At 41.8% G+C, this 25763-nt stretch overlaps 1 protein-coding gene across 2 annotated transcripts in view; it reads left to right on the top strand.

Annotated features, from left to right (window-relative positions):
* klf5a (Kruppel like factor 5a) overlaps nucleotides 1-25763 on the top strand; it is an 80862-nt gene that overhangs the window by 30496 nt on the left and 24603 nt on the right. For both annotated transcript variants that reach the window (XM_072258793.1, XM_072258792.1), the window contains exon 3: nucleotides 7331-7390. In XM_072258793.1, coding sequence (XP_072114894.1) covers nucleotides 7331-7390 — 60 coding nt within the window. The remainder of the gene's footprint in view (nucleotides 1-7330; nucleotides 7391-25763) is intronic.

Here is a 25763-nt window from a genome sequence, read left to right as displayed (position 1 = left end):
ATATGATGAAATCTTAATCATTTCCTAAGTCCATTCCTTCACAGTGGGACATCTGGGTATTTTCCAGTTTTGCAATATAATTCTTGCAACTGTGATGAGACCCAACTTTAAGATAGTAAATTTGTCGTTGTTTACATTAGGTGTCATTGTCCTATCACCCAAGAGACAAAGCCTGCTTCAATGCTGCATTACTCTGTGACTCTGCTCCATCTGGTTCCAAGAACTAATTCCCATCTATTCTCTTTGTAAAGAAACTCCTTATGAATTACCTTTTGGATTGGCATGATACCATCGTGGTTAGCTTTACAGTTGAGGTGATCTGGAGTCAATTCCCGCTGCTGCCTGTGTGTAGTTTGTACATTCTCCCCTTGGATGCGTGGGTTTCCTCCAGGTGCTCCAGTTACCTCCAACTGTCCAAACACATACTGATTGGAAATTTAATTGGTCACTGTAAATTGTCCTATGGTTTGGCTAGGGTTAAATTAGGAGTTGTTGGTGGCATGCCTCGAAGGGCCAGAAGGGTCCATTCTGCGCTGCATCCCAATAAGCAAATAAATAAATTTCTGGCTTATGTAAAATTCTCAGGAACTGGACCCTGTTGTAACCTGGAAATGCCTGTAGTGTAAAGGGATGTCAAAATCAGTGTGAACTTGGTGGTGGTATAACTTGCACTCCATACTGGGTGGTATTTGATATTGTTGTTGGTATAGCATGTGTTACTTTACTAATTGGCAACATTGCCATGAATATTTTGACAATGTGTTTTTAATAGAAGCATCACTGAAAACATAGTAGAGACCATTCCTTCCCACTCATCTTGTGTCTTGTAGATGGTGGAAAGACTTTGTTGTGTTGATTAAGCCGCTGAATGCACTTTGAGCTAGCCCACTCTCAGGTGGGACTTGTGCCTCATCTGAATTCTCAACAACATGAACATTATTAAACAGAGGCAGAAGATCTTTAGTGATGAATGGGAGAGAGCTGTTGTGGAAGACTGGATTGTACTTTAGATGGCAAAAGTTAATTTTGGTTCTTTTTTACAAGAAGGGGAAAGTAGCAAGGGATGATATCCCTTTCATTAATATGGAATTTGGTTCTAAATCTCTGCAGATGGTAATTATCCTGATTAGTTTGTAATAATGAGGCCTCTTAGGATTACAATCTGTTATAATATAATTCACCTGTGTGTCTGGCTTGTCTGGCTGTTCAAATAAAGCAAGGTAAAAATAATTTTCCAAGGGCCTATTCGAACCTCTTCAGTCAAGGTCATACAGCACGGAAGCGAGCCCTTTTGTCCTTATCTCTGCACCGACCGTCAAGAACCTGTTTACACTAATCCTGCTTCATCCTCTCAATGTTCCCGTCAGCCCCTTCCAGATTGTACTGATCAGCTGTGAACTGGAGGTGATTTACAGTGGCCAATGAACCTGCTAGCCTGTATGCCGTTGGAATGTTTAAGCACCCAGGGCTAACCAAGAGGGAGAATCTAAACAATCCATACAAGCAGGAGCAGAAATCGGCATTGACACTGGGTTTGATGTTGCGCTGTTCACCGAGCCTGGCAGTCAGCTTGTAGGTGTTTCGTCATCGGTCGAGGTGACATCCTCAGTGCGCAGTTGCTGGTGTCTCTTTCTGCGAGTGTTTGCATTTATATAAGGCCTCATTGGCTTGCCTCGGTCCTGATTGGCTACCTCTTCAGGACTGGGGCCTATATAAATGCGAGCACTCGCAGAGAGAAACGCCAACAATGAAGGCGTCATCTCAACCGGTGGTTAAATATCTACAAGCTAATTGCCAAGCTTGGGGAACAACGCAATATCAAATGCCTCAACCTGAGCAACCAATATTCAATGCCATTCTATTGAGCTGGGGTCTCTGGAGCTCGAGCTATTGGCTCCAATATCTTTGCCACTTGATTACTCCAGGTGGAGATTCATTTACGTTTGGTTGTAGTTTCAAAACAAGCTAATTTAGTGATTTCATTGTAATCCAAATAATCACTTGACTATGCATTGTGGTAAGATTCAGCAGATCGCTGCCACTTGAGATCAAAATTTGATTCTTCAAAGCACAGTTTTTATTTAATATTCTACATGAGAAATGATCAAGATTACATATCAAATAAATCTAAAGAATGTGGGTGAGTCCTTACGGCAATTTAAAAAATATCATGCTGCCAATATTATGGTTTTTTTTTTTCTTTCATTAACCCAGCAACACGAAGGATTGGTAGGTACCCATAGACTCCATGTCTGCAGTCAGCTGCTCAACACAAGACTGAATCTGGTGTTGTGCTTTACCCACACTGAGCCACTGTGCCCCTTCTGTTGTTTTGCATACCAGCTGACTATACTTTAGAGCAGCAATACAATTCCAAATCAAGATGACTGCAGGAATCTTACTGCAATGCACATGCCAAGCGATTACCTTGATTACAACAATTCATGTTTAACCTGTTCTTGAAATTGCAGTTGATTTATGTAATGAAGTTTCTACCTGAAACAATCAACTCAATTAATTCTCTTTCAGCCTGCAGAAAAACTAGCTTTCACAATTTTCCTTAATCATCTAAATAAGCAGACCTTTAAATATCAGTTTAAGGACTACAGTATTAGTGATTTTGTAGAGAATAAATGTTTCAGACCATCCCAAGGCACTGAAGTATTACAGTTGTGATGTAGAAATTATGAGAGTCTGTATAAAGGAGCACTATGAAAGTTTGTATAAAGGAGCACTTATCATGAGATGATTTGGTTTTGTCATATTGGTTGAAAGGTGAGAATTGGAATAAGTTTGATGTTCTGTAGAGAACTGGTGGCATAAGAAATCACCTCATCTGAAAGCTGCATCTTTAACAGTGTTGTCTTCCCACAGTACAAGAGTGAAGTGATAACCTACTTCTAGTCATTGGACTCAATCGCATGCACCATTACATTTAGAGGGATTTGTTCGTTCCACAAGGAAGCAACATTTATCATCACATACCCCCAGCATCCAGGCCATGCTCTCTTCTCATTGCCACCATCAGGAAGGAGCTTGGGTCTCACACCACCAGGTTCAGGAACAGTTATTACCCCCTCAGCCATCAGGCTCCTGAACCAGAATGGACAACTTCACTCACCCAGCACTGAATTGATTCCACAACCTTTGGACTCACTTCCGAGGATTCTACAACTCATGCTCTCAATATTATCTATTATCATTATTTTCTTTTTTAGTAATTTCATTTTGTCTTATGCACATTGGTTGTTTGCCCATCTTTGTTTTCGTGTTGTTGCTCATTGATTTTTTGTGTTTCTTGTATGTTTCGGTGTGAATCCTGGTAAGAAATTGAATCTCATATGGTGACAAATATATACTTTGATAATACATTTGCTTTGAACTTTTCATGGCTTGCTGACAAGGCAATCACTTAATTGTGGTTGGCTTGACCACTTCAGAGGGCATTTAAAGGTTTTATTGGTGGATCTGGAGTCAATCTGTGAAGGAAATTAGTAAAGCTGATACTTGTTATGACAGACCTATAGTTCTGTGTCATTAATTTTATACATTTATTTATTTAAAATTCCAGATCATTATGATTAAATTCCACAACAGTCATAGTGTAGTTTGATTTCCGATCTCTACACCATTGATCCAGGCCTCTGGTAGATGATAATTTAAAATGTGCTGCTGTTCAATTTGTCGTACAAGCTTCACATTGAACTTTCAGTTTATAAACCCAATATTCAAAGTACATTTGTTATCAAAGTATGTATATATTATACAACCTCGAGATTCATCTCCTAACAGGCAGCCACAATACAAAGAAACCCAAAAGAACTCATTTTAAAAAATGAAGGCTGTCAAACACCCATTGTGCTGAGAAAAAAATATTGTGCAAACAATGAATGCAAGCACATAACTGAGGATGAATGTTGTTAAGCTGAAGTTTCGAAATGCTTCTTTATCAGACCTGATAACTTTTGAAACAAATGTTCTCAGATCCACTTTTCTGTACTCCATTTCTCTGCATCTAAAGCAAGTAAAACAAAAGTTAGACACATATATTGGATGCCACCAGCATGATAGACATCATTATTAAAGCCCTTTTTCAGTGAGCTCTAACATAATCTATTTGCATCTAGAATAAAATTACTGCGGAACTTTATTAACCAAAAGTGTTGATTATAAACAAACTTCTTCATAACAGGTAACTAATGTTATTTGTGTAAAGATTCACTTAGAATACCATGTTTTTTAATTTAATGCTGAATGGAAACTTCTAATTGAAAATCTTTGCAAGTTGTGTGCAAGAAATCACCAATGTAACACAACAATTTTGTGCACAATGTGAAGGAACTTGATTCAAAAGGCAATAGGAGGCGTTGCACAATTTGTGTGTGTGTGTGTGTGTGTGTGTGTGTGTGACTTTCTAGCAAATGGAGGCTCCTAGGATTAGTAATGAAGACAAAGACTTCAAAGACATGACTCATGCAAAGTATATTTGTCCATCATGATCAGCAAATGCACGAATGAATTATACCAAAGCACAGCAAAACCACAGTTGAGCTCAGCTTTACTGTGAATTAAGGGGAAGCAGATTTAGCCTGTTTTATGACTGGAAGTTTGAGGCATCAACTTTCTTGCAAAAGCTTTTCCAAGAATTTGCTTATTGTTTATCCCCAACCACCTGCTACGTGCTACCCATGTCTTCAGCTCTATGGCCTTCTTGCTCCCCCACATTTTCCTGGCTGTCTGCTGCGCCTGTCTCTTTCCCTGTTCCTCTGCTTGCTCTTCATTGCAGAGTAAGGTCCTCCACTGTTTTATGCTTCAGTCTTGCTCTATGACACACAACCTCATGCACGATGCCACATCACTTCTGTAGGTGCTTGGGTCACATTGAAGCACTTCTTAGCCTGCAGTTCTCCCAGACAAACAAAACTTAATTTAGCCTACCTAAGATGTTAGCCCTCAGCTTGTTGGTCACAGGCTTGCCTTCTGGTTATGGGAATTGTGAATGTAAGTACGGTACTGAAAGAGGACCATATTGGTAGAGCTGCTGTCTTTCAGCTCTCATTAAATGATGCACAACACCACAAATTTGCCCTTCACCCAGAGCCAACTGCCCATTGGAAATCTCATGGTCCCAGAATACATTGTGCAATTGGATTCTGTAGTTCCTCACCTGCAGACCCCAGTCAGTTCAGATTGGCAAAAACATCCCCTCCACAATCTCTATCAGCACAGGTGTACCACAGGGCTTTCTGCTTAGCCCACTGCTCGACTCACATTGCACCCATCACTGTGTGGCGAAGTACAGCTCCAACACCATATACAAGTTTGCTGATGACACCACTGTTGTGGGCCGTATCAAGGGTGGTGATGAATCAACATACAGGAGGGAGATTGAAAATTTGGTTGTGTGGTGCCGTAACAACAACCTCTCACTCAATGTCAGCAAGACCAAGAAACTGAGAGGGAGAGGGAAGCCAGTAATTATCTGAGGATCAGAGGTGGAGACGGTCAGTAACTTTAAATTCCTGGGTGTCATGGTCTTAGAGGACCTTCCTGGACCCATCATGTAATGTAATTGCAAAGAAAGCATAACAGCACATCTATTTCCTTGGGAGTCTGCAGAAATTTGATACGTCTTCAAAAACCTTGACAAACTTCTCTAGATGTGTAGTGGAAAGTGTGTTGACTGGCTGCATTGTGGTCTGGTATGGGAACACAAATGCCTTTGAGCAGAAAATCCTACAAAAGGTAGTGGATTCAGCCCAGTACATCAGGGGTAATGCCACCCAACCATCGAGCACATCTACATGAAGCATCATCATAGAAAAGCAGCAATCATTATCAAAGATCCTCACCACCCAGGACAAGCTTTTTTTCTCACTACTGAATTGAATTGACTTTATAACTTACATCTTTCACATACATGAGAAGTAAAAATCTTTACGTTACGTCTCTGTCTAAATGTGCAATGTGAAATTTATAATTTATAATAAATAGAATGTACAACAAGATAGTCAATATAACATAGAAATACAGTTGTGTCAGCATGAATTAAGCAGTTTGATGGCCTGGTGGAAGAAACTGTTCAGGAGCCTGTTGGTCCTGGCTTTTATGCTGCGGTACCGTTTCCCAAATGGTAGCAGCTGGAACAGTTTGTGGTTGGGGTGATGTGGGTTCCCAATGATCCTTCAGGCCCTTTTTACACACCTGTCTTTGTAAATGGCCTGAATAGTGGGAAGTTCACTTCTACAGATGTGCTGGGCTGTCCGCACCACTCTCTGCAGAGTCCCGCGATTGAGGTAAGTACAGTTCCCATACAAGGCAGGATTGTGCCCCTGTAGAAATGTTCTTAGGATTTGGGAGCCTATACCAAACTGCCATCAGGTAGAAGCTACATGAGCCTCAAGACTCGAAGGACCAGGTTCAAGACCAGTTACTACCCCTCAACCATCAGGCTCATGAACAAAAGGGGCTAGCTACACTCATTCTCTTTAAGGCGTTCCCACAACTAATGATCTCACTTTAAGCCCTCTTTATCTTGTTATTTCCTGCTCTTGTTATTTATTGCTATTTAATTATTTTTACATTTGCACAGTTTTTTGTCTTTATGCTCTTGCTCTTCCATTGATCCTGTTTACAGTTACTATTCTATGGATTTGCTGAGTGTGCCCACAGGAAAAAGAATCTCACCATTGTATGTGGTGACATGTATGTATTCTGATAATAAACGTTACTTTAAACTTTCTACCCAATCAGGAAAGCTCATCAGTGCCTCTACTTTCTGAGGAGGCTGAAGGGAGCTGGATTATGTACATCCATACAGATGTGCCGTAGGGAGCATCCTAACATGCTGCATCACTGCATGGTACAGAAATTGTACTGCAGTGGACAGGAAGGCTCTACTACAGGTAGTCAAAACCCCAGACGCATTCCCAGCACCAGCCTATCTGCCCTCAAGGACATACAGTATATACAGGAAGATGTCAGAAAAAGCCCACTAACATCATGTAGGATCTGACACTCCCTAATCATGGACTGTTAGTCCCACTTGGTTTATGTGTTAGAGTTTGTCATAACACTGTACAATGTCTGATATTGTACCTGGCTTTGATGTGATATTTGTGATATAAAGTGCAACTCCTGAATCTATGCAGGATTTTAAGCTGTTTTGAATGATGCAGCTTGTGTAACACTGTTAATGAACATTAATACTACGTGTTAAAAGATGATGTGTTGCATATTGAATTAGGATCAAAATGATCCACCAGCATTTTAAAACTGTGCTATCCTTCAAACACCCATGTAACCGTTGATTTTGTGTGTGTTTTTTCAGGTTGCTGTAAAGTATACACCAAAAGTTCACATTTAAAAGCACACCTGAGAACTCACACCGGTAAGAAAGTTCTTTAATTGAATAATTATTGTGTTTAAAGTTGAGAAGGTGAGTCCAAGCATACCATTTTGATTTGTTTGGTATGATGTGCATGTGTAGAACCAGTACCTACAATTGCAACATAGGAAATTCAAAAATAATAGTGGAAATGTTTTCCAGTGATCCAGTTAAACTGATTTATAATTGTTGGGGCAGCATTTCATACCAATCATGTTACTGGCTAATAAAATCCTGTACAATTACAAAAAGAAGAAATCTTTAAAGTTCTGCTTGTGTGGGTTTACCTCATTTATGCTGCTAACAATTTTAATAGATTGGGCAGAAATATTGTATTGACAGAAGAAGTGAAAAAATTGTGTTTACAATCAAATAAGATTATCTGGTTCAACTTGCAGGAGAGTGCAGATATTTTCTTTTCACTATGTCTTCATGTATTACTTAAATAGGATTTAAAAACTAGCAAAGCTGAAATATTAATGCCGAGGAAGAGGTGGAAACGCTGAAAATAGCACTCGACGACATCTACGTGATTTATGAGAAATGTGTTTGTTTGAGCTGTTTGTACAGTACATTTTTTTTTACAAGTACAGGTGGTACTTTGAAACTTCAAGTCGAGGGATTTGATGGCACATTCGACTTTAACCAAAAGAAAAATTTAAAAGCTTTCCATACGAAAACTTTCGGACAGGTGGTGGATGAATTTGAGATGTTCTAATTATCGCTGATCAGAGTGACCTGCTGGACTCAACATTTCTAATCCAGCAGGGATATGGCAAAATAAGCAGAAGGGAAGCTTGGCAGGTTTCAAGTGCTTGGGTTAGAAAAACCTCCCCCCAGTCCCACCATCCTAACTGGATGGCACACGTTCCACATTACCCCTTATCTTCAACAATAACCCAAACAGGCTGAAAGCAGAACAGACTGCTCTTACAGATCTGTTAAATGAAATACCTACCGCACAACAGTAAAAATGTGAACCAGGGCATTACACAAGTTCAAAGTACATCTATTATCAAAGTGTGCATACTGTATACAACCTTGAGATCAGTCTCCTTACAGGCAGCACAAAACAAACTCAGTAGAACTCATTTAAAAATAAAAGACTGTCAAACACCAAATGTGCAGAAAAAGAAAACAAATTGCACACACAATAAAAGTAAGCAAATAACATTCAGGAATGAAGTTCACAAAAATGAGTCCACAGCCACAAAGCCAGTTTATCACTGCAGCCAGATCAGGAGCCCATTAGTTGCAGGCCACAGCCTCAGTTCAGTGCAGAGTCGAGTAAACCTTACGGAGCGGTGAGTTATTTGGTATAGAAGATCATTTGGCCAATTCAGTTCAAGTTTCCTTACAGAATAGTGGGCCATCTGGCCCAACAGGTCTATGCCAGTTGTCAGAGCAATCGCATTCCCCCGCTTAGCTTCCCTGTGACATACTCTCTCACATGTCCATTAAGTTCTCTGTCGGTCTCTGCTAGGGACATCTGCAGCCTCTTTGAACCCTGCACTTTGGAGCCCCCATACCAGACGGTGCAACCAGTCAGAATTCTCTCCACAGTAAATCTGTAGAAATTTGCTGGTGTCTTTGGTGACATACAGAATCTCCTAAAGCTCCTAACAAGCTAAAGCCACTGGTGTTCCTTCTTTGTGATTGCACTGTCAAAGTGCAGTCGATGGGCTGAATGGCCTACTTCTGCTCCTTTATGTTATGGTATTATTTAATAGAGGCCAATTAGCCTACCAAACAGCAGATATTTGGGACACATGGGAAGAACATTCAAACTGCACACAGGTGGAAGCAGAGGACAGGGCTTGGACCACTGGTGCAGTGGGGCAGCAGCACTACCACTGTGCCACCAGGATTGTCTTCATGGTGCTCGTCTACCTCTACCCACTCTACTGGTTTCATCTCATTCCACCAGCATTTCTTCTTTCACCCTTGCATGCAAACCTCATTTCCCCATGATCATATGGTGCAGCAAATAGAGCCACTGCCTTGTAGCTCCCTTGACACTAGTTCGATTCTGAACTCTGGTGCTGTCAGTGCAATCACAAAGAAGGAACAGCAGTGGCTCTTGCTTGTTAGGGAGTTTTAGGATGTCACCAAAGACACCAGCAAATTTCTACAGATTTACTGTGGAGAGCATTCTAACTGGTTGCCCCACTGTCTGGTATGGGGCCTCCAAAGTGCAGGGTTCAAAGAGGCTGCAGATGGTTGCAGTCCATCATGGGTGCAAACCTCCTCACCATCAACTACATCCTCAAGAGGCAGTGCCTGAAGTGGGCAGCTTCCATCATTAAGGACCCTCACTGTCTGGGACATGCCCCCTTCTTGTTAATGCCATCAGGAGGCCTGCAGACCCACACCCAATGATTCAGAACCAGTCTTGTGACTTTGTTAATATTTAACCTTCAATCAACATTACTGAAAGGAATTATCTGATAATTCTCCCAGCCCTGTGTGGCTACATTTCAGCTGTGACCAAACACTTGACTGGCAACTTTAAGGTTCTGGATCTATCTGAAATAGTTGTGAAGGGCGCTACATAAGTGGAAGTCTTCTGTTTCTAATTTTCATCAGTTTCTAAGAAAGATTTCTCCTGCATTTTTACCTATCTTGTAATCAGGTTGCCAACTGTGCTCTCTGTAAGACTGCAACCATATCTTCAACAACTCTATTAAACCCCTTCATGATAGTAAAGACCTCTATCAGGTAGGGTTTACCATCATATACCAGGCGGGATAATCTCAGCAATTCATATCTTCTAAGAACAAAGAAACCATTTGAACGATCGTTATAGCTACAGTTATCCATCAAGCCTATACTTCCAAGAGAAGGAGTCTCAACATGTCAAATTTCTCAATACCTCGGGGTAGATTCATCTCTTAAACTCAATGCATAGGATTGTACTGCTGGCGTTTTCCCCAGCCAGTGACTGGGGATTTGTGATCTGTATTTGTGTGAAAACCTTTCAGAATCAGGTTTATTATTGTGAAATTTGTTATTTTGTAGCAGCAGAACAGTGCAAAGACATAAAAAATCTGTAAATTACAAAAAATAAGTGCTACAAAAAAGCAAGGAATAGCAAGGTAGTGTTCACAGAGTGTTGCAGAGGGGAAGCAGCTGCTCCTACAGTGCTGAGGTCGAGTCTTCAGGCTCCTCTACCCTCCTCCCTGATGATGGTAATAAGGGGGCAGGGCCCGAATGTGAACAGATTGAAGATTTTGTCTGAGTGAAACATTAGAACTGCAGATCAGTACTAACCCCTGCCCTCAATTTCCCTATTGCAAATTATTTCCCGAGTTAAAATACCCATGTGGTGACTGAAGACCAATTTTCAACTGGGCGTTGTAGGGGAAGATGGATTTTTATTGATGCCTGTGACTGCACACGAGTATAGTGAGTAGAACTTCTGTCTCTCGGCTCCAGCCGTCCATTTCGGACTGAATCTTTGGCGCTGTTTGAGTGGAATTTGCACATTCTCCCTGTGACCGCATGGGTTTCCTCTGAGGGCTCTGTTTTCCTCTCATGTCCAAAAGAAGTGCTGGTTGGTTGGCTAGTTGGTGACTGTAAATTTCTCCTAGTCTGTAGGTGAATGACAGAACATAGGAAAGTGAATGACTAAAGAGTTTATGTGTGAATGAGCCTTTTGTGTTTTACACGGATTAAGTGGGTTGAAGGGTCTGTGCTGTGTGATTAATTCACCAAAAAAAAACTCAGGTTGAAGGGCATTGATGGGACGGAGAGAGATCATGAAGTGACTTGTCAGGAATTGATCATCTGGGTTGCAGTCCGCAATAGTACCCTCTTCTATAACCCAAACAGGCAAACTTCAGAATCTCAACCATGTTGAAACAAGTTGCTGCAGTTCACAGGAATTGTCGCACATTGATTTGCAAATAACTGATGCAAGTTATTACTGAACCCATTTTCTAAAGAGTTATGAATCAGATTGCCTAAAGTTGTAGGTGACCACCTTCTGGTTGTCCCTGTACCCATGATTATTTAGGAGCCAATATTGCAGAAAACACATGGATACAAACATATAACTGGAACAAATGGCTACGTCAATAAGGAGCAGCAATCTTAGTAGAGCAAAAGACTGGTGAAAGTCATTTTATCTAACTATAGGATTTGAAATCAAGAGCCAAAAAAAACCTTGGAGATGCTGGAAATTTGAAACCGAAAGAGAAGGTGTCAGAAATAGCAGCATCTGGATTGAGAGAGGTGAGAGGCAAGAGGAAGACACATAGAATTAACATTGGGCCATTGACTATTCATGAAATCTGGGAAAAGTTAGAAAGGAGTTAAATTCAAAGTCCATTTATTATCAAGGTATATATACCATATACATTCTTGAGATTTGCTTCCTCACAGGCAGCCACAAAACAAAGAAACCCAACAGAACCCACTAAAAAGAAGACTTAAACACCTAATGTGCAGAAATAAAAACAAATCATGCAAACAATAAAAGTAAGCAAATAATATTCAGAACTGAAGTTCATGAAAGTGAGTCCATAGACATAAAGCCAGCAGCTGATCCAGGAGCCCATTGATTGCAGCCTGCGGCCTCAATTCAGCTTAGAGATGTGCAGACCTCACGGAGCAGCTGCAACAAGAGTGGTGGGCAAAGGAATAATCTTTGATGGGGTAAAGATCAAAGGGAAGTCCCTCAGTGGCCTTCCCCACCATTGCGCATACTTACAAGGAGCACCACCACAAGAAAGCAGCATCCTTTGTCAAGGACTACCACCAGGTCGTCATCAGGAAGGAGGTACAAGAGCCTTAGATCTCACACCACCAGGTTCAAGAACGGTTATTATCCTACAGCCATTAGGCTTCTAAAACAGCATGGACTGCTTTACTTACCTCGACACTGAACTGATTCCACAGCCTATGGACTCACTTTCAAGGACTCTACAACTTACGCTCTCGATATTATTCATTACTTATTTATTAGTATTTTTATTTTTCCTCAGTTTAAGCTGGTAAAACCTGAGGTACAAGCATAGCCAAGCATGCTCATTTGTCAATTGCTAGGAACTTTCAGACTGTTCTAATGGTGTTTAGTATTGTGGCTTTTGAGAGAATGACATAAATATTGCAGCGTACCTGCAGGCCTAATTGTTTAATGCTATTGTGTAGTGACTTTGAGATGATACTGGTTGTAAATATTCCTATTGGAACAATGTATACCCAGTTCATGTTCCATAATCCTTCAATTTCCTCTTTTAATTCAGCATATTTCTGGTGTTTTTCACTTATTGATTTCTGTATGTTATGTGTGTTTGGAATGGCTATATCTATAAAATAAGTTGTTTTCGCTTGTTTATCCTGTAATATTACATCCGGACAGTTATTATGGATTGTTCTATCTGTAATAATGGATCAGTGATAATATAATTTGTAGGACTCTGACTCTAAAACTGGATCAGGTTTGTATTTATAGTAAGGAATGGTGTCTTTTAAGAGTTTGTATTTTAAAGCAAGATTTTGGTGAATGATCTTTGCCGCTTGATTGTGACTGTGTAAGTAATCAGTTTGAATTAAACTGCTGCAGGATCCTGTAATGTATTGGATTGTCTCTGGTTTCACTTGACATTTTCTGCAGTTATCACCTTGTATTTGCTGATCTTTTAGTATGTACAGTATTTTTGATTTTTTTTTTCTGTTAACCGCCTGATCCTGTATTAACACAAGGAATCTTTCTGTTTCTGGGAAGAATCTTCAACTCTAAGCCAGTGTTTGATGCTACCTTGTCAATATCTAGTCTGCTTTGGTCATTGGGATGTCTTCCAAGGATGGTCATGTTCTTCTATGGGTTAACTTTTTCTTTTGTAGTAATAATTTCTTCATTTTCCTGGGTTGTGCTTTCATTTAAGTTTAGTGGTGTGTATTTCTCATCAGAATTGCATCTGCTCACATGGAGTAGTGAAAACATTGATGAAAACATTTTTTTGTTGTGTAAATGTTTTATGTCTGCTATTCCTCTTCCTCCTACTGTTCTAGGTTGTGTTAACATGAGTGCATTCAAGTGTACATGGTGTTTTCTAAGATTTGTCATTTCAGTTCTTATTTTTCTTTGTAACTTTACAGATTGGTGTTGGACCAAGATATGATTCCAAAAGAATACATTAATATGGGTATAACGAAAGTGCTTATTGCCTTCGTTATATGTTTACTATTGAGCTCTGTTGAACAGATTTTCTTAAGCCTTGAAGCAAATTCTATCAGAAGTTTCCCCTTTATCACACTATGATCTAATTTCTTTGCTTCTTGAAATCCCAGATAATTTTATGTTTTATATTCATCCATTGGTTGTGTTACATCCTGCTGCTCTGTTTTATATTCTACTAGCTCTATTGCACCAGTCATAATGTTTAATGTTCTCCACTTATCTAGTCCAAAGTTCATGTTTATATCTTTAGAAAACATTTCTACTATTTGAATTAATCACTTTAACTTTGCTGATGAAAGATCATATAATTTCTAAATGTTCATGTGTAGAAGGTGTGTCAAGGTATATTGAAATTTGTTGTCTCCGATTTGATACCCTATTTTCATTTGTTTCGATAAATCAGGGATCAGGTTTAAAACCAGATAAAACCATAATGGATTTAGAAAGTCACCTGGAAAATACCATGGTTTATTTTGATAACGGTGATTGTTTTTTGCTGGTTATTTATAGATGGGGTGACTATAGTATGTCAATGCTTCATCAGATGTTGGAAGAATTTCACTAGTATAGGGTGTAGTTTATATGTATTAAGAGCTTTTATTAACCATGAATATGGGACAGCATCAAATGCTTTTTGGTCATCAATATAACAACATGAAAGATTTCTGTTTTTCCACCAGGCCTGACTTAGAATTACGGAATCTATTACCAGTTGGTCCGTACGTCCCTTCATACTTTTATGACATCCTTTCTGCTCTTCAAATTATTATTATAATTTGTTATTTTTCTCTTTTAGTTGCACATTGGTTGTTTGTCTGGTCTTTGTGCATAGTTTTTCATTGCTTCTCTTGTGTTTCTTTGTATCTATGGTGAATACCTACAACAAAATGAATCTCAGGGTAGTATATAGTGACATAAGTGTACCTTGATAATAAATTTATTTGAACTTTGAATTTCACACAGCCATGCGTTTTTTCATTGTGGCTCTTGCTCTGCTGTAAACCTTATTAATAGAGTCCTATTGCATGTTAGCAGGCACTTCGACCCATCAAGGCCATGATGACTGTCAAGCAAACTTATCCGTTCATCCATTTTAGTCTCTCAGCTCCTGCTACATTGCACCATTAGGCAATACACTCAGGGAAAATTTACAGTGGCCAATTAACCTACCAACACGCATGTCTTTGGTATGTGGGAGGGAACTGGAGCAGCCAAGGAAACCCATACAGGCACAGGAAAAGTGTGCAAACAGCGCATGGACAATACCCAAGTTCAGGATCAAATTTGGTCACTGGAGCTATAAGGAAGCAATTCCACCAGCTGCACCACAATGCCACCAATAATGTTCAATTTATTTTACCCATGAGTTTACGTTGGTTCAGTGATGTGTGGTCTGACATTAAAAGATGATGTGCAGGCTAATGGATATAAATGACTTTTAAATTGATTTGTGAAATATGGATTAGATATTTTTTACTTAACAAAACACTTTAATGGTGATCTTGCACACTGCTGCTGCTGACATATTTCTTGGCTGTGTGTGCAGCTGATGTGGGGCCTACATAGATGTTTTAATGATCAACCTGTATTTGAATTGGGAAATCAGATCCAAGTTTATCATCACAGAATTATATGATGTGAAGTGTGTTTTGCAACAGTAGTACAGTGCACAGACTGAAAATCACTATAAATTGCAAAATAATAAATAGTGGACTAAAAAGGGATAAAAGGGTACTGTTTATGCATTCATGGACTGTTCAGAAATCTGTTGACAGAGGAGAAGTTGTTCCTGAATCATTGAGTGTGGGTCTTCAGGCTCCCGTACCACCTCTTGATAGTAGTAACGAGAAGAGGGCGCATCCCAGATGGACATAAATGGAAAAGAAAGGGCAAAAATTAGTGGGACGTTAGAGGATTGGGAAGCTTTTAAAAACCAACAGAAGGCAACTAAAACCATAAGGAGAAAAAGGTTGAATTATGAAGGCAAGCTAGCCAATAATATAAAAGTGGATACCAAATGTTTTTTTCAGAAAAAGTAATAGAGAGGCGAGGGTGGATATGGTCACTGGAAAATGATGCTGGAGAGGTAGTAATGTGGGACAAAGAAATAGCAGATGAACCTAATAAGTATTTTGTGTCAGGCTTCACTGTGGAAGACACCAGCAGTAGGCCAGTAACTTGAGAATGTCAGGGGGCAGAAGTGAGTGTAGTTGCTATTATTAAGGAGAAGGTGCTTGGGAAGCTGAAAGGTCTGAAGGTGGATAAGTCATGTGGACCAGATGGACTACACCCCAGGCTTCTGAAGGAGATAGCTGAAGTGATTATGCAGGCATTAGTAATGAGTTTTCAAGAATCACTAGATCCTTGAATAGTTCTGGAGGACTTGAAAATTGCAAATTTACTCCACTTTTTAAGAAGGGAGGGAGGCAGAAGAAAGGATATTATAGGCCAGTTAGTCTAACTTCAGTGGTTGTGAGGATGTTAGAGTCCATTATTAAGGATGAGGTTTTGGGATACTTGGAGGTACATTATAAAATTGGCCAAAGTCAACATGGTATACTTAAGGTGAAATCTTATCTGACAAATCTGTTGGAATTCTGTGAGGAGTTAACAGGCAGGATAGACAAAAGAGAGCCAGTGGATGTGTCTACTTGGATTTTCAGAAAGCCTTTGATAAGGTGCCAAATATGCACCTTGTCAAAAGGCTTTTGACAAGGTCCCACACAGGAGATTAGTGTGCAAACTTAAAGCACACGGTATTGGGGGTAAGGTATTGATGTGGATGGAGAATTGGTTAGCAGACAGGAAGCAAAGAGTGGGAATAAACGGGACCTTTTCAGAATGGCAGGCGGTGACTAGTGGGGTACCGCAAGGCTCAGTGCTGGGACCCCAGTTGTTTACAATATATATTAATGACTTGGATGAGGGAATTAAATGCAGCATCTCCAAGTTTGTGGATGACACGAAGCTGGGTGGCAGTGTTAGCTGTGAGGAGGATGCTAAGAGGATGCCGAGTGACTTGGATAGGTTGGGTGAGTGGGCAAATTCATGGCAGATGCAATTTAATGTGGATAAATGTGAAGTTATCCACTTTGATGGCAAAAATAGGAAAACAGATTATTATCTGAATGGTGGCCGATTAGGAAAAGGGGAGGTGCAACGAGACCTGGGTGTCTCCACCAGTCATTGAAAGTGGGCATGCAGGTACAGCAGGTGGTGAAAAAGGCGAATGGTATGCTGGCATTTATAGTGAGAGGATTCGAGTACAGGAGCAGGGAGGTACTACTGCAGTTGTACAAGGCCTTGGTGAGACCACACCTGGAGTACTGCGTGCAGTTTTGGTCCCCTAATCTGAGGAAAGACATCCTTGCCATAGAGGGAGTACAAAGAAGGTTCACCAGATTGATTCCTGGGATGGCAGGACTTTCATATGAAGAAAGACTGGATGAACTGGGCTTGTACTCGTTGGAATTTAGAAGATTGAGGGGGGATCTGATTGAAACGCGTAAGATCTTAAAGGGATTGGACAGGCTAGATGCAGGAAGATTTTTCCCGATGTTGGGGAAGTCCAGAACAAGGGGTCACAGTTTGAGGATAAAGGGGAAGCCTTTTAGGACCGAGATTAGGAAAAACTTCTTCACACAGAGAGTGGTGAATCTGTGGAATTCTCTGCCACAGGAAACAGTTGAGGCCAGTTCATCGGCTATATTTAAGAGGGAGTTAGATATGGCCCTTGTGGCTACGGGGATCAGGGTGTATGGAGGGAAGGCTGGGGCGGGGTTCTGAGTTGGATGATCAGCCATGATCATAATAAATGGCGGTGCAGGTTCGAAGGGCCGAATGGCCTACTCCTGCACCTATTTTCTATGTTTCTATGATGCTGCTTTACAAGATGAGAGCCCATGGTAATACAGGAGAGATACTAGAGTGGGTAGAAGATTGGCTGACTGGCAGAATACAAAGAACGGGACTAAAGGGGGCCTTTTCTGGTTGGCTGCTGGTGACTAGTGGTGTTTCACAGCAGTCAGTGTTCGGACCACTTTTTATGTTATGTTTCAATAATTTGGATGACAGAATTGATAGCTTTGTGGCCAAGTTTGCAGATGATACAAAGATAGGTGGAAGTAAGGCTGAGGAATCAGGGAGTCTGCAGAGAGACTTGGACAGATTGGAGAACGGGCAAACAAGTGGCAGATGGAATGTGGTGTAGGGAAGTGTATGGTCTTGCACTTTGGTAGAAGGAGTAAAGGCACAGGCTATTTTCTAAACAGAGAAAATTAATAAACCTGAGGTACGCAGGGACTTGGTAGTCCTTGTGCAGGATTCCCTAAAGGTTAACTTGCAGGTTGAGTCAGTGGTAAGGAAGGCAAATGTAATGTTAGTTTTCATTTTCAGAGGACTAGAATATAAGAGCAAGGGTGTAATGCGGAGGCTTTTAAAGGCATTGATTAGACTGTTGGTTGGAGTTTTGTGAGCAATTTTGGGCTCCTTATGTAAGAAAAGTTATGCTAGCATTGTCGAAGGTCCAGAGGAGGTTCATGAGAATTATTCAGTAAATTAAAGGGTTAATGTATGAAGAATGTTTGATGACTCTGGGCCTGTACTCACTGGAGTTTAGAAGGGGGGGGGAGGATTTAGTTGAAACCTATTGAATAGAAAAATAGATGCAGGAGTAGGCCATTCGGCCCTTCAAGCCTGCACTGCCATTCAGTATGATCATGGCTGATCATCCAACTCAGAACCTTGTACCTGCCTTCTCTCCATACCCCCGATCCCTTTAGCCACAAGGGCCATATCTAACTCCCTCTTAAATATAGCCGATGAACTGGCCTCAACTGTTTCCTGTGGCAGAGAATTCCACAGATTCACCACTCTCTGTGTGAAGAAGTTTTTCCTCATCTTGGTCCTAAAAGGCTTCCCCTTTATCCTTAAACTGTAACCCCTTGTTCTGGACTTCCCCAACATCGGGAACAATCTTCCTGCGTCTAGCCTGTCCAATCCTTTTGAATTTTATACGTTTCAATAAGATCCCCCCTCAATCTTCTAAATTCCAGCGAGTATCAGTCTTTCATCATATGAAAGTCCTGCCATCCCAGGAATCAATCTGGTGAACAACAGGAATTCTGCAGATGCTGGAAATTCAAGCAACACACATCAAGGTTTCTGGTGAACGCAGCAGGCCAGGCAGCATCTCTAGGAAGAGGTACAGTCGACGTTTCAGGCCGAGACCCTTCGTCAGGACTAACTGAAGGAAGAATTAGTAAGAGATTTGAGAGGGGGAGGGGGATATCCAAAATGATAGGAGAAGACAGGAGGGGGAGGGATGAAGCCAAGAGCTGGACAGGTGATTGGCAAAGGGGATATGAGAGGACCATGGGACAGGAGGTCCAGGGAGAAAGACAAGGGGCAGCGGGAACCCGGAGGATGGGCAAGAGGTATAGTCGGAGGGACAGAGGGAGAAAAAGGAGAGTGAGAGAAAAAATGTGTGTATAAAAATAAATAACGGATGGGGTACGAGGGGGGGGTGGGGCATTAGCGGAAGTTAGAGAAGTCGATGTTCATGCCATCAGGTTGGAGGCTACCCAGACGGAAAATAAGGTGTTGTTCCTCCAATCTGAGTGTGACTTCATCTTGACAGTAGAGGAGGCCGTGGATAGACATGTCGGAATGGGATGTGGAATTAAAATGTGTGGCCACTGGGAAATCCTGTTTTCTCTGGTGGACAGAGCGTAGGTGTTCAGCAAAGCGGTCTCCCAGTCTGCGTCGGGTCTCGCCAATATATAGAAGGCCACATCGGGAGCACCGGACGCAGTATATCACCCCAGCCGACTCACAGGTGAAGTGTTGCCTCACCTGGAAGGACTGTCTGGGGCCCTGAATGATGGTGAGGGAGGAAGTGTAAGGGCATGTGTAGCACTTGTTCCGCTTACAAGGATAAGTGCCAGGAGGGAGATCAGTGGGGAGGGATGGGGAGGATGAATGGACAAGGGAGTCGCGTAGGGAGCAATTCCTGTGGAAAGCGGGGGGGGGGGGGGTAGGGAAAGATGTGCTTAGTGGTGGGATCCCATTAGAGGTGGCGGAAGTTATGGAGAATAATATGTTGGACCCGGAGGCTGGTGGGGTGGTAGGTGAGGACCAGGGGGACCCTATTCCTAGTGGGGTGGCGGGAGGATGGAGTGAGAGCAGATGTACGTGAAATGGGGGAGATGCGTTTGAGAGCAGAGTTGATAGTGGAGGAAGGGAAGCCCCTTTCTTTAAAAAACGAGGACATCTCCCTCGTCCTGGAATGAAAAGCCTCATCCTGAGAGCAGATGCGGCGGAGACGGAGGAATTGCGAGAAGGGGATGGCATTTTTGCAAGAGACAGGGTGAGAAGAGGAATAGTCCAGATAGCTGTGAGAGTCAGTAGGCTTATAGTAGACATCAGTGGATAAGCTGTCTCCAGAGACAGAGACAGAAAGATCTAGAAAGGGGAGGGAGGTGTCGGAAATGGACCAGGTAAACTTGAGGGCAGGGTGAAAGTTGGAGGCAAAGTTAATAAAGTCAACGAGCTCAGCATGCGTGCAGGAAGCAGCGCCAATGCAGTCGTCAATGTAGCGAAGGAAAAGTGGGGGATAGATACCAGAATCGGCACGGAACATAGGTTGTTCCACAAAGCCAACAAAAAGACAGGCATAGCTAGGACCCATACGGGTGCCCATAGCTACACCTTTAGTTTGGAGGAAGAGGGAGGAGCCAAAGGAGAAATTATTAAGAGTAAGGACTAATTCCGCTCGACAGAGCAGAGAGGTGGTAGAGGGGAACTGATTAGGTCTGGAATCCAAAAAGAAGCGGAGAGCTTTGAGACCTTCCTGATGGGGGATGGAAGTATATAGGGATTGGACATCCATGGTGAAAATAAAGCGGTGGGGGCCAGGGAACTTAAAATCATCAAAGTTTAAGAGCGTGAGAAGTGTCACGAACATGGGTAGGAAGGGATTGAACAAGCGGGGATAAAACCAAGTCGAGGTATGCAGAAATGAGTTCAGTGGAGCAGGAGCAAGCTGAGACAATAGGTCTGCCAGGACAGGCAGGTTTGTGGATCTTGGGTAGGAGGTAGAAACAGGAAGTGCGGGGTGTGGGGACTATAAGGTTGGTAGCAGTGGATGGGAGATCTCCTGAGCAGATAAAGTCGGTGATGGTGTGGGCCTGGTGCTCCTCAGTGGGGTCACGATCAAGGGGTAAATAAGAGGAGGTGTCCGCGAATTGTCGCTGTGCCTCGGCAAGGTAGAGGTCAGTATGCCAGACTACAACAGCAACCCCCTTATCGGCGGATTTAATAATAAGGTTAGGATTAGTGCGGAGGGAGTGGAGAGCAGAGCGTTCCGAAGGAGTGAGGTTGAAATGGGAACAAGGTGCAGTGAAGTCGAGATGGTTGATGTCCCATCGGCAGTTAGCGATAAAGAGATCCAGAGCAGGCAGAAGACCAGAGCGGGGTGTCCATGAAGAAGAGGAGGGTTGAAGACGGGAGAAGAGGTCATCGGTGGGGGTGGAAGAGTCCTTGCCGAAGAAGTAGGCCTGGAGACGGAGACGGCGGAAGAAGAGTTCCGCATCGTGGCGAACACGGAACTCGCTGAGGTGTGGGCGAAGGGGGACAAAGGTGAGGCCCTTACTGAGGACAGAGCGTTCTGCCTCTGACAGTTGTAGGTCGGAGGGGATGGTAAAGACTGATCTGGTGAACCTTCTTTGTACTCCCTCTATGGCAAGAATGTCTTTCCTCAGATTAGGGGACCAAAACTGCACACAATACTCCAGGTGTGGTTTCACCAAGGCCTTATACAACTGCAGTAGTACCTCCCTGCTCCTGTACTTGAATCCTCTTGCTATGAATGCCAGCATACCATTTGCCTTTTTCACCGCCTGCTGTACCTGCATGCCCACTTTCAATGACTGGTGTATAATGACACCCAGGTCTCGTTGCACCTCCCCTTTTCCTAATCGGCCACCATTCAGATAATCTATTTTCCTGTTCTTGCCACCAAAGTGGATAACCTCACATTTAGCCACATTAAATTGCATCTGCCATGAATTTGCCCACTCACCTAACCTAACCAAGTCACCCTGCATCCTCTTAGCATCCTCCTCACAGCTAACACTGCCGCCCAGCTTCGTGTCATCTGCAAACTTGGAGATGCTGCATTTAATTCCCATGTCGAAGTCATTAATATATATTGTAAACAACTGGGGTCCCAGCACTGAGCCTTGCGGTACCCCACTAGTCACTGCCTGCCATTCTGTAAAGGTCCCGTTTATTCCCACTCTTTGCTTCCTGTCTGCCAACCAATTCTCTATCCACATCAATACCATACCCCCAATACCTTATGCTTTAAGTTTGCACACTAATCTCCTGTGTGGGACCTTGTCTAAAGCCTTTTAAAAATCCAAATATCCCACAACCACTGGTTCTCCCCTATCCACTCTACTAGTTACATCTTCAAAAAATTCTATGAGATTCGTCAGACATGATTTTCCTTTCACAAATCCATGCTGACATTGTCCGATGATTTCAGTGCTTTCCAAATGTACTGTTATCACATCTTTGATAACTGACTCTAGCATTTTCCCCACCACCGATGTCAGGCTAACCGGTCTATAATTCCCCGTTTTCTCTCTTCCTCCTTTTTTAAAAAGCAAGGTTACATTAGCCACCCTCCAATCCTCAGGAACTAATCCAGAATCTAAAGAGTTCTGAAAAATTATCACTAATGCATCCACTATTTCTTGGGCTACTTCTTTAAGCACTCTGGATTTTGAAGGACCTAGATAGAATGGATGTGGAGAGGATGTACCCTCTAGCGGACAAGTCTCGGATGAGAGGGCATAATCTCAGTAAAGAGATGAGTGGGAATTTCTTTAGTCAGAGGTTAATGAACTGGTGGAGGTCATGCCCCGATGGCTGTGGAGGTCATGTCACTAAGTATGTTTAAAGCAGAGGTTGATAGTTTCTTGGTTAGTCAGGGCATCAAAGGTTACTGGGAGAATGCAGGCGAATGGGGTTGAGAGGAATAATGAATCAGCCATGATGGAATGGTGGAGAAGTTCGATGGGCTGAATAGCCTAATCCTACTCCTATGTCTTATGGTTTCATAGTGAGTGTCTTTAATAAGAGATACTACCTTCTTGAGGCACCACCTCTTAAAGATGTCCTCAATGCTATGTGTGTTCCAGTGAAGGAATTGAGGAAAAGTTGGACAAATGTGAAACAAATACAGAATAAAAATTCTTCTAAAAGCAGATGTTGAGAATTTATTCTTGTGAGAATTGGATAGTGGCAATTCAAGAGCTCTTAATCTGGAGCACCCCAGGAATTTTGAAAAATCAGGGATGATGTTTGAGCCAGACTGGCTGTGAATGTAAGTCAAGTCCATGCTTGAGGGGCTAAGTTGCCTACTCCTGTCTCTCTTACGTTCTTATGTCATCGAGTAGGGTCAGAACAGAAAATTAGCCAAGTTGGTACCACTGCACAACTGCTCGACTCCAAACCAGCTCTTTTAACTGTTATCATTATTTGTTTGGAATGTGAATGTTAAGTTTCATTTGGGCTGCTTAAATATAATTTCCAAGTTTCTTTTGAAGCACGAATTTACAGGTGGAATTTTGTAATTTGATTAATTATATTGGTCATTTATTTTATTGAACATCCCATATTGGAAAGTAAAGGTTCAAATTTAAATTTGGTGAATTTAAGTGAATGGATCAATGTGATATGTTGCATAAGTAATTGGGAAGTTTAGGCAGCTGTCTGCTTATTTAAACACGTACAATGTTGCCTTGAACTTTTGAGATATAGTAAAAGACATTTAGTTTGGGCCATATGGACATGTAATTTCAGGTAATTTGGATAGTTATCAGTGACATAACCTGGGCTTTTGGTTCAGTCCCAAAAACATACACTTAGGGTTTGTACAAATTCAATTATTGACTGCTAGATCAAAGAATGATATGTTGCCTGAGGAGTTAATGATTAACCTATACATGCATATATAGCCATCGATGAGATAATTTGAAATGTGAGCAAATCTCAGAAGAATTTGATTCTTATGTAACTTTCAACATGTACAGAATGTACTTGCTGGTACAGAACAGACTTGGAGTTTGTTTTAGTTTGCTATTTTTGTGAAGTCTTGTCGAGGTCCTGAACAAAAATAGATAACCCACCTGTTGTGCTTGTTTTTGAACTTGCTTGTTCAGCCTGACTCCTCTTCAGTAGAAAGCTCAGCAAATTCATCAGGACTACCTGTGATATTTTCACCAAAATGCTGAATTGTGCCTGTACTTGTAGGCTGTTAGGTGTCATAAATGCCACCTCAGTAGTGCACACTAGAATGTGCTCCTGCAAGATTTCAATGCCTCTGGTAGTTTTTGGTCCCCGGGTGAATTCTTCTGTTCTATCTGTGACCCAAGGAGTTGGACCCCAATATTTTGGCTGCGGGGAACCTGTACCTCAGCATCCAGTACTTGAGAGGGGAGGGTAAGGTTGGAAAACTGGACCCTGGTGGTGGGTTTGGGTTGGGGGAGCCTTTTGGTACTGGCATCAGCTTGGACTGCTGATTTGGGGGGGGTGGGATTACAGTTTGGAGCAGGGGTTGGGGGTGTAGCATGGGCCTCAAAATAGACTAGAGATTGGAAGTTTCGTGGCAAGGTTCAAGATGAAGGTAGAAATCCCACCACCCTTTCCCATTGCCATGCCAACTTGGTGTATCCAACAGTGGGCATCTTTCAGAAAATGGAACATCCTCTGTATGATCTTAGTGTAGAATTTACAACAGGATAGCAAGAAGCCAGGAAATGTCCAGCTGAATCTTTGGATTGGCACGAAGTGAAATGGATATGGTCATTGTCATAGTTCTCTTTAGAACAATTGGATTTCAGTTGTGTAGCATTCGTCATAAGCATGTTATGCCATACATCATTTTTATTGTCATTCTTCACTGTTGCAATAGATAGACTTCCCCTACCCTGAGCCCTCTGTTTTCCATTCCCTTTTTAACCTAGATAAAAAAGAATGCAGTATGTGTAATATGCCGTTGTGCAACTTTAAGAGAGTTGCGTAGTCCTGTTGGAGTTTTAAAGGCATTCATTTGATCTGTGACAAGCAAGGTTAAGCTTCCTTCCCAGAAGATAGCATCTTTGTCAGTCCAGCACCCTTCAACACTACATAGAAAAATCTGCTTGGATCTCTTATGCCTTGAGCACCATGACTCTAGTTTCAGGCACCTCATTGCTATAAGAATAGCACATGCAAGAGACTTGATCTCTTTCCTTTGTCTCCAAGGGCCCAATTCAGGCTGAAGTGGCAACTGGCTCTGAAAGACTATTGGAAAAGAATGTTGCAGACATAGACAGCCCCCCTCCCCCCCCCAATATTTACCCATTGAATTAAAAGGGTTACTGAATGCTTAGTATTGTTGTTTTGTGTAGCTTATGGCAGCTTAGATGTGCACTTGTTTAGCTAGATGCCCGGTTTAATGTTTCACTGTTTATAAATGTGTAGTTAATATGCTCACTTGCAATCTGCGTCTTCTACTCCATTCGTTGAATCTGCAAATCTGCTTCCACATTACACTGAACTCACCACTCTCTGTAACATGGATAAACAGTTAATGCTGATTGTTTGGAACACCCATACCTTTTAAGTTCTCCTGAGAAAAAATTGCAAAACCAAAATTAAGAGTGTAGACATGAGGATTTGGGAATAAGTACAGATTTTTAGCTTTGTGCCTAAGCATAAGCAATCTCAGTAATTAAAGTAAGTATTGCAAAATCTTTTTTCAGGGTATATGTTTGTGTCTCACTAGCACTGCAACTTAGGTGAAGCTTGCTATCACTGGAAATGCATGGCATGTTTTTAATTCTTCTGTGATCCGGTTATTCATTGTCATGTGAACACAGTTAGAAGCAGTCTAGACAGTGCGTGCCACTGACTTCTGTGTCAGTTTTTAGGCATTTTCTTGACAAGGATTTGTCAAGGTAACAGCTGTGTCTTTTAAAGTTGTGTCTAGTCTTATCTGCGCAATTATCAGGTTGACTTGGACAGGAATTGTTATGTAAAAGTCTGTAAATTATTATGGTCTGAATAATAGAGCTGACCCACAAACCTGGGGGTAGGATTTGAATTGTCAGGAACAAAGTCAGCTTAATTTCACGTGAAACA

The sequence above is a fragment of the Mobula birostris genome, chromosome 5, assembly GCF_030028105.1.
Source record: "Mobula birostris isolate sMobBir1 chromosome 5, sMobBir1.hap1, whole genome shotgun sequence".
NCBI lineage: Eukaryota > Metazoa > Chordata > Chondrichthyes > Myliobatiformes > Myliobatidae > Mobula > Mobula birostris.
This window is presented reverse-complemented; position numbering and strand designations above follow the sequence as displayed.